Source organism: Xiphophorus hellerii, chromosome 11 (assembly GCF_003331165.1).
Source record: "Xiphophorus hellerii strain 12219 chromosome 11, Xiphophorus_hellerii-4.1, whole genome shotgun sequence".
Classification (NCBI taxonomy): Eukaryota; Metazoa; Chordata; class Actinopteri; order Cyprinodontiformes; family Poeciliidae; genus Xiphophorus; species Xiphophorus hellerii.
In genome coordinates this window covers 5439165-5460119 of record NC_045682.1, presented here as the reverse complement: position 1 = coordinate 5460119, position 20955 = coordinate 5439165, and the positions used below count along the sequence as shown (strand labels likewise).

The 20955-nt window shown below is 42.0% G+C and overlaps 2 protein-coding genes across 4 annotated transcripts; both read left to right on the top strand.

Moving 5' to 3' along the window:
- The first annotated feature begins 45 nt into the window (after positions 1 to 45).
- LOC116728496 (smoothelin-like protein 2) lies at positions 46 to 10833 on the top strand. Of its 3 annotated transcripts, none has more exons than XM_032576652.1 (13): positions 46 to 636; positions 4815 to 4887; positions 5907 to 6011; positions 6556 to 6714; positions 6790 to 6927; positions 7772 to 7975; positions 8047 to 8187; positions 8465 to 8527; positions 8603 to 8660; positions 8744 to 8866; positions 8944 to 9058; positions 9144 to 9295; positions 9552 to 10833. In XM_032576652.1, the coding sequence occupies exons 1-13, from the start codon at positions 241 to 243 to the stop codon at positions 9676 to 9678; spliced, it is 1854 nt and encodes a 617-aa protein (XP_032432543.1). In that variant the 5' UTR covers positions 46 to 240; the 3' UTR covers positions 9679 to 10833. The 3 variants fall into 3 exon arrangements, with proteins under 3 accessions (XP_032432543.1, XP_032432542.1, XP_032432544.1); XM_032576651.1 differs by having other exon boundaries at positions 8741 to 8866; XM_032576653.1 differs by having other exon boundaries at positions 47 to 636; positions 5907 to 5978; positions 8741 to 8866.
- A 1426-nt stretch (positions 10834 to 12259) lies between these two features.
- On the top strand, positions 12260 to 20372 carry LOC116728498 (adapter molecule crk-like). The gene is made up of 3 exons (XM_032576657.1): positions 12260 to 12705; positions 16593 to 17110; positions 18683 to 20372. The coding sequence occupies exons 1-3, from the start codon at positions 12486 to 12488 to the stop codon at positions 18803 to 18805; spliced, it is 861 nt and encodes a 286-aa protein (XP_032432548.1). The 5' UTR covers positions 12260 to 12485; the 3' UTR covers positions 18806 to 20372.
- Positions 20373 to 20955: the final 583 nt, after the last annotated feature.

Genomic DNA, 20955 nt, shown 5'->3' with positions numbered 1-20955 from the left:
CCCGGCTCTGCCTGCCCCTTTTATTTCTTCCCGCCCCCTTTATGTCCCAAAATACAGAGGCGAAGCGGCGGGGAAGGAGCTGCGCCTGCCGGACTCTGGGGAGGCTCACCTCTCAGTGGGACAGGATGTGCTCCATGGCGCTGGCCGGCTCCGCTTCTCCTTCCTGCAGCAGCGAACGTCTGGAGGCAGCAGGAGCGTCCGGCAGATAGAGGTTCAGTTTGAAGAGAAGCAGCAGGTCCCATGGAGGAGGGCGCGGTGAGCCGGGCGCTGGCCGGGTTCAGGGCCACGCTGGACGCCGCCGTCAGGGAGGTCCACGTGGACGTCAGTGCCTTCAAGCAGCAGGTGGAGCACCGCATGGACGAGCTGCGGGCGTCCAGCCGGCCGCTGAGCGACGCCGTGGCCCGGCTGCAGGAGGAGAACCTGCAGCTGCGGACCCGGCTGGACGCCCTGAGCCGCGCCGTGGGGGAGCTGGCCGGGGCCCAAGGCCCAGAGAACGGCCACGACGAGGCTGGGCCGCCGGACTGGGCCGCACCAGAGCCCAGCTGGGGCGGGTCTGGACACGCTGAGGCGCCGGGACTGGGCAGCGACAACCCGGGTCCGGCTCCCTGGAGACTGAAGAGACACGCAGACACAAACGTGAGTTTTCCTCCTGCAGACAGAAACACGCTAAGAATTCTGGTCCAGGTTCTGGTCGGGATGCGACGGCATGTAATTCATTCCCGGTATCCGCTGTGGTGGAGCGATAACGACACACATCAGGGTTCCACCAGTGGATGTTCAGCCTGGTGGCCCGCCAGGCTGAGCTTTGGTTATTTGGTTCAGGTTTAATATTTTTATTGTTTAAAACTTTATAGATGGTGTTTTAGCCTTTTTTGTCATGTTTTCCAATAGTTCATGTTTACCTAGGGATATTTTCAAATTTTCTGTCAACTTCTAAAAGTTTTTAACAGCAAGCCGTTGATTGACTGTCCTTGTGCTCCTGTCACTGCCACAAGGATATTATTCGTTCATTAATTTATTTATTCATTTGAAACTGGCACCATTTCAAATTAAATATTTAGTTGGCAAGCTTAATTTTTATCTCCAAACTCAACATCTAGCTCTGTGCTACCTAAATATTTTTTCTAACCTAAATATTTATTTCAGTATTTATCTCCAAACTGAATATGTAGCTCTGAGCAAGTTAGCTCGGAGCTAGCACAGAGCTACAGTATATGCTTAGCTCACATGCAAATTCTCTTGCTGATAACCAGAAGTGGACTATCAAAATAAAAGCTGTGTCCTGCTAACCTCTGAACTCCTGCTGGTGAGGCTGAATCCATCAAAGCTGATGCGTCACTCAGCAGATCCTAAACGTCTGTTGTCTTGGAAACCGCTCATCACGTGATTCAACCTAAAATGTTGTACAAGAAAAGAGGAAAAGAAACGTGACAGAGGTTCAGAAGATCCAGCTTTTATTTTGGTAGTCCACTTCTGGTAAGCTAAATATTTAGCTGGTTATGGTAAATATTCATCTTGTTTTCTAAATGCTGACCTTGCTAAATACATATTTAGTTTGAAACTCATTTATAAATTAGTGAAAAATATGGTGAAATTCTGACTTTAAAAAATTAACCCCCAGTGTTTTCAGACAGACTAAATAACCACATTATTGCTGATAATTTATGGCACATTATTGTTCCTGATGGTCTGTTAACGGTCCATAAGGAACCGCGTTACCGGAAGCAAAAATGAGGAAAATTCCAGGTTTTTGCTTTAAGTGCTGATTTCTACCATCATAAGATCAGAACCTGCATCAATAAATGGGCCGAACGTTCGGACCCTACCAACCAATCAAAGCCAGATTCTCCCATAAACACACCTTCAGACCTGGACACACAGGTGCACTGATAGCTTGGGGCTAACTGCATTGCTCAGGGGCAACAGGTAGCAGAAGGAAGCTGGAATCGAACCCACAACCTTCCGACTCGACTGTTTCAGACCGACGGAGAAATTCAACACAAACGTAAAAACCAGAATTTTTGCCCTCCATGCAGTAAAGCACAGCCCTGTTAGGGTTGACCTCTGACCCCAGCGCATCGCCTTTCAGCTGAAATGATTTTCCCGTTATTGGTTAAATGTGACGGTTTGCGGCTGCAACCCGAAATAGCCTCCTCCAGAACCGAGTGAAGCCCGGTTCTGGGCCGCCTGCTGCTCATGAGCCAGTTTTTTTTAACCCAGCGGGTCCTCCAAAGGGCGCGGATATTTTTGGGTTTGTGATTTGGGCTGCAGCAGGTCTGGACCTTCCTCTCTTATCTGAGGCACACACTGTTCTCAGGCCCCAGCCGGGGGGTCTGCAGGCTCCGTCTCTACACCACGACCCGGAGCGATGAGGAGCGATGAAGATTACATGTTTAAAACAGCAATCTGGGTTTCTACTAACGTCAACGCGCCGCCATGTGGCACGGCCAGACGTCACTCAGCGACTAAAACAAGCCCACCCCCCTAATCGCTCAGGAATGCAGCCTTCGAGCCAAGTCGGGTCTCAAGTCTCCCGATGGAAAGTTGAAAAGCGTCTCCATCGCTTCGACCCGTCAGCACACACACTTCAGAGAGACGAGCAGCTGTCCTCTGGAAACACACACCCTGCCAACATTCCTCCCTGCTGAAGTCACCTGGTCTTTAATCAACCCCCCACAGACTGACATCTGACCGATTAACCCTCTGTCACTCAGGCAGCCTGAGCAGGGAACCCTCCATACTGCCGCAGATCAGTCAATATTTCACCAACATCACAAAAACACAAAAAGCCTGAACCATCAATTCAAGATGGCGGCCATTTTTTCATTTATTTCCGGACTTAATTTCGTAATACTTGTCACAGATCAATACTTTCTGCTGTCAAATCAAAGATAATTGGATCGACTGAAATCTTATTTACTTTTATTCAGGGGATTTTTCAAGATGGCTACCATGATTATTGTGGAAAATTAATGTTTGTGCCAAACGTCAAATTTGATCCAAATCAAATATTTTCTCAGTCTTGTGTTTTCCATTTCTGGTGGGCATTTTTCTAAATGGCCTCCTTAGTTTTAATAGAGAATATGTTTGCACTAAAATCGGCAGAAGTGTTTAGCCACAGCTAATCAAAAAATTAGGAGTCTAAAAAAAATTTTTTAGTTTCTAATAATTTTTTTCAGTTTAAAAATAATTGTTCATGTTCAAATATTTAAGTTTCACATTTATTTTCCAGTTTCAATTTATTTTCTGTTCTCTAATCTTTTTATCTGTAAAAAATATTTTTCATCTTGAATTCTTTTCAATTTTATAATTTTTAGCACATTTTTTGGCCCTAATTTAGGTCCATAGCCTAACATATCCGATGAAAACTAATCCTGTATCAATCCGGCTGAAGCTGAAAATCATCTTTTAGCTTCAGGTAAAACTGTGAAAGTAAAATATTTGATCCAAGGGATAAATTAATCAGGGTTTCTGTGCATCAGAAATGTAATATTACCTGTTCAGGGCTGTACAGTGGTGCAGTTGGTAGCCCTGTTGCCTCACCTGGAAGGTCCTGGGTTCGATTCCCGGCCCGGCGTCTTTCTGCATGCTGGGTTTGGACTGTGCGGCTTCCTCCCACAGTCCAAAAACATGAATGTCAGGTTAATTGGGTTCTCTAAATTCTCCCTAGGTGTGAGTGTGTGTGTGTGTGTGTCCTGTCTGTCTCTGTGTTGCCCTGCGACAGACTGGCGACCTGCCCAGGCTGACCCCGCCTCTCGCCCGTTGACAGCTGGAGATAGCAGACTTCCTGACCCTACTAGGGGTTAGGGTGCAAGAAAATGGATGGATGGATTATCTGCTCATTAGAGGGTCGCTGGCACCCGGTGGCCTCCATCTAGAGCCGCCCCTGGCGATTGCCGAGTAATTTCCAGAACCTTTGGATTTGTGCTGCTGACATCATGTCGATGCTTTTAGAGGTTAGTGATCCGGACCCGGCGGGTCAGCTGGAGGATTATCCGGGTCAGACAGCCGGACTCAGATTCCCAAAGACCAGCGATAATCTCCAGCCGACGATGGACTGACGCTGGAACCGTATCGCATGATGGCTGCAGCGTTGCATGCTGGGAGAGTGGCCCGGCGGGCTCGGCGTTCTGCCTGAAGTCCAAAAGGTCCGTTTGGGTCTATATTGGGACAGACGGAGAGGTCAGCGGAAACTCCTGGAATCTAAAATAGATGCGGCTGTCAGAGGAAGAGCTGCTGGCAGCTGGAGGCCCAAACGCCCAGAACCGGGCTCAGAACCAGAACCGGGTTATGACTAATAATAACGGCCTGGAATTAGCTGGAGCTCCACAGAGGTAGCATCACCTGGAAGGGAGGAACGCTGCATGTGGGCCCGAGTTGGGAATGGTTTTGACTGGACCTACTGGTTCTGACAGGTTCTGACTTGGTTTCCTGGTTCTGACTGGATCCCATGTTCTGGTCTTTATAAAGGTAAAAGGTTGTGGTTCTGTAAGATGATCTGGATCAGAACCAGTCCTTCCATCCATCAGCTCAGTGCGTCTCTACATTGTTCTGATCTTTTATAAAATAAAAAAAAAAGACCAAAACTGAAATAAAAAAACTAACATTTCCAGTGAAATGTGAAAAATGTTGGAACCCTGAGCGTCATTTGAGATTCCTGTCAGATAATCAGTGAGTAAACAAATCAATAATGTGAGATTCCTGAGGAGAATGAGGTTAAAATAAAAGATCTTTGTTTATCTGGTGTGTATTGGGTTAACACAAAGATATGTCTGACGGTGAGATGAATTCCTCGGCTTGTTTTTCCTGTCCAGGGCATGAATGCTAAAGGAGGCAGGAGTAACTGTGAAGAAGCCGCGGCTGACCAGGACAAAGAGACTGAAGCAGGTAGCACTCCTCTCCATGCAGAGCAGTTGCCACGGTAACCATCCTCACCAGGCTGAAGATGGCCGCTGAGTCACACTAAAGGGCTATTCCACCTCGTTTACTAAAGCTGTACCACAGTTAAAAACATGCAGCTGCTGGTTTTAACGTTACTCATTCTAAAATTAACACCAATGTTTTAGGTTATTTAGCCTTAAAAAAGAGAAAAAATGAGGTTCAAAGTCATATTTTTACCATGTTATGTATTTATTCATTCATAAATGTCAGTTTAAAACTAAAAGCTAGCAAGCTAAATATTTAGCTCCATACATATTTTTGCTTCCTTAATGCTAACTAAATATTTAGCCAGCTCGGAGCTAAATATTTACCTTGGAATTAAATAGTAAATATGCTAAATAGTTAGCATTATAACTATGTAGGACACTGAATAGTTAATAAAACATTTAGTTTAGCTTTCTAACTAAATATTTACATTCAACCTAAATAGTTAGTTAATAAACTAAATACTGTAGTTGGGTAAATATTTCAAAACTGAATAAATATTAGTTTATTTAGTAATATTTGTAGCTAAATATTCAGTAGATAAACTGAATAGGTTGCTAACTAAATATTTATGGAGCTAAATATTTAGTTTAAAATTAAATATTTAGTTTGAAGCCATAAATGTATGAATGAATAACATGTGAAAATATGATTTTGAAAAATAAAACGTCTTTATGACAGTTGATTAATTTAACACAGTCACCTATAAAACCTGCCGTACCAGGAATACTCAACCTTGAACTGGATCGCTTTACATAATTTACAGATTTGTATTAATTCCAGTTTATGATTGTTTTTGTTTCTTTTGTGAAAACACAACTCCTGATTTATTTATTTATTTTTTGAGTATTAAAGTATCTCTCGGTGTAAAACAGTGCAGTAACAGTTTGAGTTTGGTTATGTAGAATGTTTTAAAGAGCTGGTAAATGCAGCAGAATCGCTATTTGGTGCTGAATGTCGACGTTCTTGTTTTCGCTCAGGAGTTGCGTCTGAAAGCTGCGATGAAGCCACGCCCCTTTCTCACCTGGCCTCGGAAACCCCCAGCTCACCTGGTCAGTTCGTGTTTCTTCATCCTCCTGCTGCAGGTGAAATACAGGAAAGTAAACTTTACTGTCAGTAAGGTCTGACTCGGACTGAAGAGAAAACCATCCACTCTGCTACGCAACAAAAACTAGTAAACGATTAACCAGATTAATCAAGATTAATTGATTATGGAAATAATCGTCAACTAATTTAGAAATCAATTAATCGTTAATTGGAGTATACAGACTCTGAAAAAACTGCCATTTGCTGAAAAAACACATGCAGAGCAGTAAATAAGCAAAACTGGGTTTCCCTTCTAGGGTGCATTCAGGTACTGTTGGACACCAAACCTTCTGTCCTTTCTACAATGACTACTTTCCTAAATCCTAGAAAAAGCCAATAAAATTTAATTATTGTCAGGATTGTAACGTTATTCACCCCAAAAAGTGAAGAAATGAAACACATTTGTTTCTTTTACTGATTGTACTGGACTTTAAACCCAGAGTGACTTTTTTTTTGTAGCTTTTTACCGGGAATTGGACCCGGAAACGTGAGGAATATTAAACTCTGATGGGAGACGGGTTAACTCTGCGTTTCTTACTGCAGACCAGGAAGAGTCGGGTCCGTTGACCAAACCGCATCTTCCTCTCAGTGCAACGACAAAACCCAACTCGGATGCTCCAGTGAGCATGCCGTCTCCCACTGCTGTGGCCAAAACCAGCAAGGAATCCCAGTCTAAACCAGTGGAGTCGGCTGTAATCAGCGGTGAGTGGAAACATGGCTTCTGCCTTTGTGGTTTAATGAAATAAAACCTTTGAAATCTGACTTCTCCTCTTTCAGACTCTCATGAGCCGCAGCCCCACCTGCCTGTCACAGCCATGACCACCAAACCCGGCCTGGAGGGATTCCTCGGTGCCAAACCCGTTTACTCTCCGGCTTCAGGGCGGAAAGCCGCAGCGGATCATTTATTTATCGGAGGTCGGTCACACGGATCTGCAGGGTCGAGCCGACATGATCAGGATGTTTGATTCAGTCTTTTCTCCAAACTGTTTCAGTTTGTTAGCCTCAACTTCTGGGTTCTGACAGAAAAAACAAGCACATTAGGACTGCAGCTAACAATTACTATGGTGATTAATAGATTATTCTGATGATTAATCATGAAATTAATCTGTTATTCTGACGATTAATCGATTAGTCTGACGATTAATTTAAAAATTAATCAAGTCATTCAAATTAATATATTTTTTTGACAATTAATTGTGAAAATAGATTATTCTAACTAGTTATTCTGAGGATTGATTAATCAAATAGAAAAATCACATTCTGCTGATTTTTCATTTAAGCCTCTTTATAGAATAGAAATACACTGAAAGATGCAACGAAACAAATAATTAAATCCTTTTTTATGAGAATTTAAAACATTTTATTGCCTAATAGTCAATAATAGCATTGTTTTAGCTTTATTATTTGTAGCAAAGGAAACATCTGCAGCCAGAAATCATGTGAAATATGTATGCCAGTGGATGCAAAGTGCTAAATTTCTAATTTTACAGGAATAGCAGCATAAATATATCATGGCAGAAATATTTCTCTCTCTGCTTCTGCTGCAACCTGGTAGAAAATGTCAATCTGTTGTGACTCTCCCATCTTTCAGAAACCGTTTTAGTGACTTTCTAAAATCACAAAGATTTAGCTGACCACATGTGGAATACAACAAAATGGCCGACCAGTAGCGAACAGTTTCTCTGTTCATAAATAAATCACCTTTTGTTGTATGTGGCTCTAAACCCTGTGAAACACCGAGTCTTCTGTATTTGTACAGGCGCGAAGGATCCGATCGCCCAGAATCCCCGGGATCAGTCCGACCCTGAGGCTTCGTCCCATCTTCCCATCGCTGCTGCCACCAGAATCCCGTCAGACGTTTCCGCAGCGCCTAAATCCTGTCAGACCGCCGCGTCTCGCCTCAATCCTACAGCGCAGGAAACGCCAGCGGCGCCGCAGCAAGCGGATCCTCCAGTCAGACACGGTGCGGACAGTTTCTGCCTCCTGGTTCATGCTGGGAGTTTGTTTTAAACCAGTTTACATTTTCATTTTTAGACGTTAACGAACCCAAACACCACCTGCCGCTTTCCGCCATGACCAAGCCAAACACAGAGTCGGCCATTTCTGCTCCGTCTCAGTCTCTGTCAGCATCACTGGACCACACAGTGAAACCAGGGGAATATCCCTTTAAACGAGGCGAGTTTGGCTCCAGCCAGCAAAACATTTAAGGTGCATTCTCTCCAGTCCGCTCTAACAAAACTCCAGTCCGCTCTAACAAAACTCCAGTCCGCTCTAACAAAACTCCAGTCCGTTTTAACAAAACTCCAGTCTGCTCTAACCCAACAGTCCGTTTTTTTAACAGTCTATTTTAATTTTTCTTCCCAATCGAATCGGGTCTACCGGACTGTCAGGTGTGAAAACAGCCTTACTTCTCTGTTATCCTCTGACTGTTGGTTCTGTTTAATCTCTTCAGTGCCGGTCCTGAAGACGCCCAGTCCCAGTTTAAAACGGAGCGTGAGTTTTCCTCAGCCTGCAGGTGCGACTGGCTCTGTGGACTTTCCTCCATTCCCTCTTGTCCTCCCTGCTGAGATTTCTAACTATTCCTCCACAGAAAAACTACTTCCCTCCAAATCCTTCATGAAGTCCGGACTCTCACCCAAACTGGACCTGTATGTTGTGGTAGAACATCATCTTCGCTCACGTTGCATAATTTATGACGATAATCTGAACTGGTTTGTAAACCCTTCAGCAGGTCGAACAAGTCTGGAGGTATCGAGTTTAAACCGGAGGTGATGAAATCCCAAACCCTTCCGCGCTCCAATGGCGCCCAAGCCAAACGGGCCCTGTTTGAGCGGATGAACTCTGACCCCATAAAGTAAGTGAACCCAGATTAGATCCTTCAGTCCAGAAGCAGCTGCTGCTGTATAATCTGTTGCACTTTTTACCAAACAGGCCGAAGGACTCCAAGCCCAAACTGAAGCGCTCCCAGAGCTTCGGCGTGTCGAGCGCCAGCGGGATAAAGCAGATCCTTCTGGAGTGGTGTCGCTCCAAAACCATCGGCTACAAGGTCCGACTTCACCAACCCTCACAGGTTTCCATCAGAGAGACTGATGAATGTCGTCCTGAGACGCTTCCTGTCATTTCTCTTCTAGAACATAGACATCCAGAACTTCTCCTCCAGCTGGAGCGACGGCATGGCTTTCTGCGCCCTGGTCCACTCTTTCTTCCCATTGGAGTTTGACTACAACGCTCTGAATCCGGCGAACCGCAGACAGAACCTGCAGACGGCCTTCACTATAGCGGAGTAAGTCCAACGAAGCTAGAGCTAAAAAAGCTTTGGTGTCTCTATATGGTTCTCAAGCATGATTGGGTTGGTTGGTTGGTCGGTTGACTGATTGGTTGAGTCGCCAAACCACATTGAGGCGCCATGATGGACTTAGGACGCGACAGGAGTATTAATTTTCAGTCTGTTGGTCTTTCTGACTGTGGTGTTTTAAAGTACTGGGTGTGTAGTTTCTTTTCAGTCGGTGTCAGTCTTCTCTCTCTCTGTTTCGTCTCAGGCAGCAGGCGGACTGTCTGCGGCTGATTGAGGTGGACGACATGCTGGACATGGGGGACAAGCCGGACCCCATGTGTGTGTTCACCTACGTTCAGTCGCTCTACAACCACCTGAAGAAGTTTGAGTAGCTCTGGCTAGTTTCACGCAGAGTGAGTGTGTTCACCAGCTAACTGAGTGTGTGTCAGGGTGAGTGTGTGTGTGTGTAGCGGGTCCTGCGATCTGAAGATGAATACCGGATGGGAGAGAGGACGTCGCCATCTGCTGGTGGAGCAAAGGAACGTTGCCCACCTGTTGTAGTTGAAATTAGTTGGTTAACTTGGTTAACCAACTAACCAAGGCTTGTTGGCTAACCTGGCTTGTTGGTTAACAACACGCCAGTAAACACATTTCTGTAAATGACTTTTTACATGAGCTCCTGCTCAGTAAGTACACATCACATTATTGCCAAGCTTGTTCATTTCAGAAAAGGTTCTTTTTAACATTTACAATCCATAAACTGGAGCTTATGTGCTGGAGTCGAAGCCTCACTACAGAAAGTTTTCATCTTTTTGGTGGAGTTGTATTCCAAACGAACTCTGGTTTGAAGTGCTTCACTGAGGCGAGGAAAGTCAAGGTGGTTGCCATGGTTACCGCCTTGTCTGGAATAAGGTTGAGAATGAGAAAAGAGGAGTTTTTCTGTTTCCCAATGTATAAACGTAGTTTCCTTCCTTCCTTTTTCCTTCTTCCTTCATTCTAGCTTTCCATCTATTCTTCTTTTTCTTCCTGTCATCTTTCCTTCATTTCTTTCTTCTACCCTTCCTTTGGTTTCCTCCTCGTGCCCTACATATCTTCCTTCTTTGTGCTCCTTTCTTCCTTCCTCCTTCCTTCTTTCCTTCTTTGCATACTTCTTTCCACCATTTCTTCCTTCTGTTTCCTTCCTTTCCTCCGTCTATCCTTCCCTGTGTCATCTTTCTTTCTTTCTTTGTGTACTTCACACACTTCCTTCCTTTCTTTTCTTCTTGTCTCTTTTTATTCTGTTTCCTTTCCCTCCTGTCGTTGTGTCCTCTCCTCCTTCTATCTCTCCTACCTTGTGTCCTTCCTTCCTGTTCCCTGCTGTAGAAATATCTGCCATAGATTAACACTGAAGTTTCTTTATTTTATATTTTAGAAAGAAAGTTAAGGACGGGGAACTCTGGAAAAGTCTGGAACTTTTACATGGAAATGTGTAGCTGCCTGGGTTTTAATCTAATTAAAGTCTGTGTACTATGAAAAGAAATAAAATAAACAGAAAACACATAAAATCATAGATGTTTTATTTATTTTAGATCATTTTAGGTATTTTTAGATTCATTTTTTACTTTAGAAACAACAGAAAAGGGAATAAACACTGGTGGGTGTGATGAAAAGAAATGTAAGCAAATGTTTGAATAAACAACCAACAATGAAGTGAGAAGATGGAGTCAGAGGGAACACATTAAAACCTTTTAAGAATCTGTTACATATGGAAGCCCATTCCTGCCACAGAAGAAAAGATAAAAGCCAAACAGCCCTTCATAACTGTGTTTTAAATGTCAAAATTATGACAGTCATAATTATGAGAATGAAAGTCATTTTCAACTTTTAAATTAAGAGTTGCAAGTTTTAAGATAATATTTTATCATAATTATAAATTTTAAAACTCATAAAACTGCACAGGTCCTACACATAAAAACCATAATTATAACTTTAAATGTGTAATTATGAATTTTATCCTTATAATTTACTTATTCTCATTATTATAACTTTTATTCATATAAGTACCTCCTTTAATTGAATTATTCTCCACCTCACAGAAACCTGATAGCCCTCACTAGCATGCTAACATTAGCCTGACAGTTAAAATAATTTCATTTGCTAGCTATGTTAAGTATACTGAATGGAGCAAGACAACGTTCTAATTATACCCCACAGGCTACTGACAGCATTTAAGCTAACCATACCATTTAAGCGAATTATAGCATTTTAGCTATAGTTAGCTAAAAGGCTAACAATTTAAGGTGTTGACTCACATAAAATTGCACATTGAAAGGAGCAATTTAATGTGAGTCAACATAATAGTGATAACCCTTATCCTACTGGAAGTGTTTACATGCCAGTCATTAGTGCTAGCCCTCATGCTAATGCTAGCCTTATAATTAAAGTTTGTCCTGCAATCAAAGGTTGCTGATTCGATTCCTGCTCTGTCTGCCTCTGTCGTCATGTCCTTGGGCAAGGCACTCCACCTGTCTCTTGCCTGCTGGTGGTGGTCAGAGGGCCCAACAGGCGGCATTGGTGCATGGCAGCCTCTCTCCTGGGGCAGCTATGGCTACTATCTAGTAGCTTTTGAAAATGAAACACTTTCTTTATCACGAAAAAGTGTAGTTAATGACTTCCATAGGATTCTTTTTTTTATTTTTTTAGTGGTCCTAATCCTCTTCCATAGATTATATTTACAGATAATGAAAACTTTAGTGTCAGTGTCTCCGAAAAGTTTGAATATTAGAGTGAAACCACAATAAATTCTGATTTGTGCAACAATTTCTTGTTTTTATTCCGATAAAGTAAAGCCTTAATAGTCCCAGTCAATATTTATGCTGAGTTAATGTAAAGTTCGGAGTGGCAGGATTCCGATGTTTTTTAGGGGGCGTGAACGCACCGTTTCCCATTGACCGGGCATCCCTTTCCGGTATATGAGGTCAACCTTTCCCTCTATCCGCCATTACGGTCCCAGAGACTGCTGTCGCTCGGTAGTTTTGAGCAGTTCTGTGTTTTGATCAGCGGAAACCGGCGGTTCTGTTTGGTTCCGAAGAACTTTAACCGCAGGAAGTCGAGGCTTTGCTGCGTTTGTTTAACAGCGCCGGCGTCGGGAAACAGAAGTTGTATGAGTTACGGGGAAAACGGGGTTCTGTCCTGAAAGCTCGGACCGGACTCCGCTGCCATGGCCGGTCATTTTGACGCTGAGGACCGGGATAGCTGGTACTGGGGCCGCCTGAGCCGCCAGGAAGCGGTGTCTCTGCTGCAGGGACAGAAGCACGGAGTCTTCCTGGTCCGGGACTCGTCCTCCATCCCCGGAGACTACGTCCTCTCCGTGTCCGAGAACTCCAAAGTTTCCCACTACATTATCAACGACATAAGCAACAGGATGAGACCTGGATCAGGTAAGGCTCGGTTCTGACTCATCCAGGTGTTTTTTTACGGCACAAATTTAGTTTTAAGGTGAAGATTCTGGGAGGGATATGGTAGGCCATTTTAACATATAATCACATTGACATTCCAGATTTTTTAAATTGGTTTATGACATATAAGTAAATTAAGGAATCTCTAATAATATTTGACTATGCAAAGTACAGGTACCGGGACCGTTATTTTATAAAACTTATTTTATAAAATAAGTTTTATTTTATAAAACTTATTTTAGTTTTATAAAATAAGTTTTATAAAACTTATTTTAAGTTTTATAAATAAATATATTTATAAAACTTTATTTATAGTTTTATAAAGTATTCAAGACAGCCAGAAAGAATTACTATGTGAAACACATTTCAGATATCTGCATTTAAATTATGACTGGTCATAAAGTAAATTCAAGAAATCTTACCTTTTGTTCTGACATCTCCAATTACAGATATCTTAATTGTATATTTTGATAGACATTAATTAGATTTGACTAGAGCAAATTAAATTGCAGATGTCTTGAAAGCAAATAATGACTAGAAAAATCTAAGTTAGGGAAATCTGAAATTATAATTTTGATTGATTCTTTTTAAGATATCTCCAAATGAATTAGTGATGCCTTTAATCAGCTTTTCAATTTGAGTTAGCATTAGGACTAGTCAGAATGCCATTACTGGTATCCTGAATTTGTATTCTGTCTAATAAAAAATAGAAAAAAAGGATTTTTGAAAGTTCTTCATTTTCAGCTTGGGTATCGGTTTACCATAAAAGCACTCCTACTTTTCTAAAGGCGTTTTTAAGAGCATTGTGTTTGTCGGAAGTGAATAAACAGGAAGTTTTCTGCAGATTTCTGAAGCAGTCTTCAAGTGCATGAAGTTTGTACAGTTTGGTCAGCCCAGCGGCAGCACAAGGTCGGCTTATACCCCCTGGTGTAAATCAGATAGATAAAAATGTAATTTAAGTTTGAGATCTTAAATTATAGTCAGAAATGTGTGACCCATCAAATGACAAATCTGGTGAAGTCATTTAAGACATTAAAAGGAATTTTGACTTGTGATGATGTAAAGATACATTTAATTATTATTTTTTTCTAGTCAGAATGTGAATACAGATTTCCTAAATTACCGTTCCGGGTCGTCAAAATGCATTTGTAGATGAATGTAATTCCTTACGTTCAGACTCGACTGGTTTTATGTTAAAAAGGCTTGCCGTAGAAAGCTGCATGTTGTGACGTCACAACTGGGACATGACTGGGCAGATTGGTGTTTCAGGAATGTCTCTAGTCCGTCCCCTTCATGCTGCTTTTTCCCTGAATCATGACTGCTTCACAAACCTTTCCTTAGGTGTTGGACAGTTCTGCCTGTAACCCACCAGAACCTCTAAATGTTCTGATTTAACCAACCAGAACCTCTAAATGTTCTGATTTAACCAACCAGAACCTCTAAATGTTCTGATTTAACCCACCAGAACCTCTAAATGTTCTGACTTTACCCACCAGAACCTCTAAATGTTCTGATTTAACCAACCAGAACCTCTAAATGTTCTGACTTTACCCACCAGAACCTCTAAATGTTCTGATTTAACCATCCAGAACCTCTAAATGTTCTGATTTAACCAACCAGAACCTCTAAATGTTCTGACTTAACCCACCAGAACCTCTAAATGTTCTTATTTAACCCACCAGAACCTCTAAATGTTCTGATTTAACCCACCAGAACCTCTAAATGTTCTGACTTTACCCACCAGAACCTCTAAATGTTCTGATTTAACCAACCAGAACCTCTAAATGTTCTGACTTAACCCACCAGAACCTCTAAATGTTCTGATTTAACCATCCAGAACCTCTAAATGTTCTGATTTAACCAACCAGAACCTCTAAATGTTCTGACTTAACCCACCAGAACCTCTAAATGTTCTGATTTAACCCACCAGAACCTCTAAATGTTCTGATTTAACCCACCAGAAACTCTAAATGTTCTGATTTAACCATCCAGAACCTCTAAATGTTCTGATTTAACCATCCAGAACCTCTAAATGTTCTGATTTAACCCATCAGAACCTCTAAATGTTCTGATTTAACCCACCAGAAACTCTAAATATTCTGATTTAACCCACCAGAACCTCTAAATGTTCAGTTTATTTCAGTCACTATAGATTAATTCCTCACAAACTGGTATTTTCTATGGAGGGTAAAGAGTGTCAAATTACAGTAACAAGAAATAATTATTTAATAAATTAATGAATAAAATGGATTAAATATCAATTAATATTCAATTAAATATTGATTTTATATTAAAAATTACATTTTGCTTTTCATGATACAGGAGTTGCTCACCTACAGTTTGCAGTAAATAACAATTTATCAAAGCTTTTTCCACACTTTCCAGTGAAAATATTGACCTCAGAGTGGAAGAAGTTGTCTTGACTTGCTGCCTGAAGCGGCCAGTCAAACGTCACGGTTTCTATAGAAGCAGCCAATCAGATGTCAGGTTTATTAATTTTATCAACTAATGATTAACTGATAAGCAGCCATTTTGTTAAGAGTTTTCTTTTGTGTGAAAATGGGTGACTGTCTTTCCATAATCGGTAGGGCAAAATATGTAATAATATACTGGATTTAAAAAAAAATTGTGAAATTTAAGGATCTTGAGAGTTTATATTTCTAAACAGAACCGCGTAAAGTGCATTCTCCGTTCTGAACCGGACTCTGTTTGGACCATTTCTCTTCCCCGTCCCGGTGTGCCTCCGCCATTTTTAATTCTGTTTTAGCGAATTAACCTGCAGCGCCCTCTGCTGCATGAAGGCCAAAACTACAAGAATAAGAGATTTATTTCTCAAACTTTCTCAAACATTCACAGACTCTACTAAAAACAATAAATATAACATAACATGTTAGACGATGTTTTGTTTCAGCCTGAAGAAAACCCAACGTAAATGATTATTTTATATTAAGTGTTAGCGATGCAGTCAGCCAGCGCAGACGCAGCCCCAGATCTGCGTGCCGGTGCCATGCTATGTATCACAATACTGTTTAAAAACGGTAAAAGTTCTGCAATTCACCCCGAGATACTGAAAAATGTTCCTAGAGATACGAATTCCTCTGATCATATAAACGATGCAGCTTATCCATTATTTATTTTATTTTTTTTTCCATTTTTTTCTCCGAAGAGTTTTTGCGGCGCTAGTGGCTCGTATTTTTTAGACAGTAGGCAGACAGGAAGGAGGGTGAGGAGAGGGGGGAGGAAGACAGGCGGCAAAGGTCGTCGGGACCGGGAGTTGAACCCACGACGTCCGCGTCGAGGACTAAGGCCTCCAAACGTGGGGCATTCTAACCCCCTGCGCCACCACAGCTTATTTGGTAAGCTAGCTGTACGGGTTGCACTCTGAGCTCATGTCACAGCAAATAAATGATCGTTTACATGCAGTACTTTATGGACCAATGTTTGAGAAAGACTGGTCTAAGCAGGCATTATTAGTTGATTAATTATGTTCCTTTTACATCCGACTAGAGTTTCCTTCATACAACTAGCCAAGTGGTCGAATGCTAGGACTTTGGGTTTTGGAGTTAATTTTTTTTTTTAAATTGACAAGAAATTTGAACATACCCCTAATGTTTTATTGAAAGACATTAACAGTACCTAAACACCAACGATAAAGTCTTAAAAAAGGGAACAATTTTATAAAACTTAAAATAAATATCTGTTGATTAATCAAGTTGATTAATGTAACTAAAGCCTGGTGGGCTGCCAGGCTGATCATCCACTGGGAAACCCTGATCAGGATTTATTCTGTGTCTGTGATGTAAACCAGGAGTTCATTCATGTTTATTGATTGTTGATGGAGGTTGACCGTCCGTCCGTCCGTCTGTCAGGTGTGGAGTCTAATCGGTTCCAGATCGGGGAGGAGTCGTTCTCGGAGTTGGCCGCTTTGCTGGAGTTCTACAAGCTCCACTACCTGGACACCACCACGCTGTGCGAGCCGGTTGAGAAGTCCAGGAGCGCCCCCGCCCCGCCCGCCGCCCCCCAGCAGCCCAAGGAGCAGGAGTTTGTCCGGGCGGTCTTCAACTTCCCCGGCAACGACGACGAAGACCTGCCGTTCAAGGTGGGAGACGTGTTGCGCGTCCTGGAGAAGCCCGAGGACCAGTGGTGGAGCGCCGCCAGCCAGGACGGACGCATCGGGATGATCCCCGTCCCCTACGTGGAGAAGTACCGGCCCGGCTCGCCCGGCGACGGCGGGGCCCCCCAGGGGAACCCGCAGGGCGACCCCGGCCCGTACGCCCAGCCCATGGTCAACGTCCAGTTGCCCAACCTGCAGGACGGCCCTGTGTACGCCCGCGCCGTCCAGAAGAGGGTCCCCAACGCCTACGACAAGACGGCGCTGGCCCTGGAGGTAGGAGACCTCCGTCCACATGTCCACACACTGTCTCCCTTCAGCAGCTGCACACAGGTCCATTCACAGGACGGTTCTGAACAGAGCCTTTAGAACCGGCTGTCTATGGCAGGCTGTTATGCCATAAAATCACATTACAATCCAGATATCTGGCTACACATATAAGCTAATTAAGATATCGCTGACAATGTTCTGACCAGTATAAATGACTTCAGATTTACCATTAAATGGTCTGGAAGCTGTAATTCAAGTAAGACGGCAGATAACAATTACTTTAATAATTGATTAGTCTAACAATTAATCTGTAAAATAATCAATTTATTGTTTATTTTGATGAGTATTTGGCTAAGAAAACTGGCAAATTTAGCAGATTTTCTTTTTTGCCAATTTATTTGCTGTTTTGCCATAAAATCAGCTTATATTGTAGATATCTGAAATTACTTTGACTAGACATGTCAGTTAATGGAATATATCTAATCATCTTTGTGCAGGAAGCCAAATTAGTGCAGATATTTAACGGTTCAGCTCAACTATGATAATCAAAATGTAGTGGTGTCTCGTCAGAACTCATTTTTCGATATTTCCAGCAATCTGCTGCACTAAATGCAGAATCCAATAAATGAGTTTCTTCCTGTTAAACCTGAGGACACAGCAGGAACTGAACATGTAGAGAAAACCTCCAGGTTTTTAAGTGTTTCAAATGAAACACTGATTATAATGGAGTTATAAAGTGTGGCATAGCAGAGCGCTGACTGGAGACCTTCATGGTGCTCTGGCTTTTTTTCCCGGGAACAAAACTCTTTCAGTGATCAACAAACTAACATTGACGTCTGAACCAAAGACCCACAGTGTCATCCTAAAGTCAGCCTATGGCAGGCAGTTTTGACATAAAATCAGTCTGTACAACTATCTGCCATTACAACCAAACATCTTCAAAGTGTGGATCCAAGCATAAACATTAGCATGCTAACCAATCAGGTCGATTGTTTTCCTACTTGAATTTTTTGTAAAAGTGACACTGCAGCTTTAAGCCTGATTGGGTTTTCATTTCCATGTCACTTTTTCTGTCCTGCCTGCAGCAGGACGAGCCTTCCTGTCACTTCTATAGCAAAACACAGATAAATATTCTGTTTAAAGTAGCTTCTGAATACTGCACAGCAAAAACACAAACACTTACCAAGCGCCTCTGTCTAGTTTGTAGTGCAAATAATTTGAAATGGCACAAAAACTAACTTATAAGTAACTTTTCAGCAAGAAATACAAGCTTGTTTTAAGTAAATAATTCCTTAATATTGATGAATAAGTTCCAGTTCCATATAACCATACATTTTTCCCTGGTTATTAATAAAATAATCTGCTAATAGAACTAAAACTGTTTCATCAATAATGAGAAACTATTCATTTAAAACAAGCTCATATTTCTTGCTGAAAAGTTGCTTGTAAATTGTTTGTCTTGCATCAAGTGCAGTTGAAACTCGACCGAATTACGCAGTGTGTGAAGCTGTCAGGCTGGTTTGGTAGAGTCGTCCCTGGTTCCGGTCCAACAGGCTGGTTTGGTTCTGTCTCCTCCAGGTGGGGGACATGGTGAAGGTGACGAAGATCAACGTGAACGGCCAGTGGGAGGGCGAGTGCAACGGGAAGCACGGCCACTTCCCTTTCACCCACGTCCGGCTGCTGGACGACAGCGAGAGCTGAGCAGAACCGGGCCGACCGGCCGGGAGGAAGCTCGCCCACCGTCAGATCTGGATCGGGACCGGCCGGAAGGAGGCGAGTGGGCCGGCCTCCCTGTTGTCTTTGTGGTGGACAGGTTTGAGCCTGGGGTCAGACCGGGGTCGCCTGTTTTATCCCCTTCATCCCAGTTTCAGCTGCTGAGTGGAAAACCAGCTGCATCTCGTTTTATTTGAATTAATGGTGGGTTTTTTTATGATTTTAATATTTATTACCATGGCGCAGATAGTTCTGGAGTTTCGGAAGAGTAAAGGCGATGTTTGTAAAATGAACATATTATTAATATTATGGGTGTCTTTTTGTACTTTAGATTTTTTACTCTTATTTCTGGACCAAACATCTGCTCAGAAGCTTCCAGAAGTCGGGCTCTGGTTCTGTGGCGGCCATCTTGAAACTAAATACTTTAGTCTTATTTTGGACATTTTTCTGCTCTTCTTGACCACAGAAATATGGAAAAAATATTAAAGTTTTTATTAAACTAAATTGATCACATTTAACAACAGGGGTTAAAGGTCATGGCGTTCTGGTTTCTGTGGTGGAAGGGAACCCTCAGAGGTTTTCCTGGTTTGTGATGAAACGGTGCGATGCATCAGTAAGAGGATCGTCCCGCATCATGACGCCTCCACCGCCGTGCCTTGGTTCTGCTGGTCTCGGATGGAGCGGATCGGTGTCTCGGTTTGAATCGGGATCACCCACAGTGAGACGGTTTAAAAATGTGAACTTTCTCCCAGTTTTTGTTTATGTTCTTTAACTTCCTGTGAAGCGTGTGGACGTCCTGCTGACCTGAGGATGAAACTGATCTGAAGCCAGAGGAGGGTCAGTTTCTGGGTTTTTGTTTATCTAAGCAAGCAGTTTAAAACACAAAACATCCACAAATTAACACATTTTAAACTATTAAACTTTCAAGTCAGGATTTCTTTTAACAGTCATTCCTGTATTGTAGATTTGTAGTACAATAACCCCTAATATTCAAACTGTTATTTTATTGTTTGAATTTTGATCTTTTCCCTGGTAATAAAAAAATATTAGTTTTTTTACTTTATTGTTTTTATTCTTTAAGCAGAAGAACATAATTTTATGACTTGAAAAGCTCTTGTTACAAACATCCATGTTTTATTGGGATACAGATCAAACTTCCTGGTGTTGATAGTACTTGTTAGTTGTTCTCTCCCTGACGCTGGATTAATCCCTGAACTCCTGAATCCACAGATGCAGCCACAGGGTTTCTCCGTCTGCCTTAAAAATATCCAGTGAGTTTTGTTGGGAATATTTCTCCTGACTTCAGTTTTATATGAACCTGTTTTTTATTGCGTTTTGCATATTAAAAACACCAACTCTGTATTGATGGATTTCTTCCCGTCTTGAGTTTACAGTCTTTTACTCTCCAGTTTCTTTTGTTAAGTCTTAGAGCAAAATGTAAAAAGAGCTATTTTGTACACTATGATAAAACTGTTTTATTACAATGAAAACCACAGCCAGTCTGCACAACACTGCATATACTGTATTAATAAATAAATATATGAAATATTTCTGACTCAGTCGTCCATTCTTTTGAGGGCTCCTGGAATCTTGTTTTACCAGAGGTGGAAAGAGCACAAAATTAATTGAACCAGGTAAAAGTACAATTACTTAGATCAAATTTGACTCATCAGCCTATCTACTCTCACATAGTTTAATTACTTACACAGTGATGGCATTGACGGCCCCTCCATGTGGCTGGCACAGAGCATCCCGATCTGTTGCCTCAAAACAACCGTACAGAAGTTCTTCATGTTCCTGTGACCATCATCTATCAGATTGTTTTATACTCATCTGGACAAAGGGGTTTACATTTCAAGATGAGAAAAACAAGATTGTTCTCACTTTCCCAGAAAAGGTCTATTTTTTTTTTAATCCTTGACATTTACATTAACAAAAAATCTCTTAGTTAGAGCTGCTGGCAAACAGAAACACTGCAAGTGTATCAGAGTGAAACATGACTAAAATCTCAAGATAATGTCACAAACGCATTAGGGTGTTGGTTAGCTACAGAAGTGCTGACATCACAGGAAGTTCCAGGAATAGCTGATATGCTAGTCAAAAAACACAGGAAAATTAATATGGATAATAACTTTCTG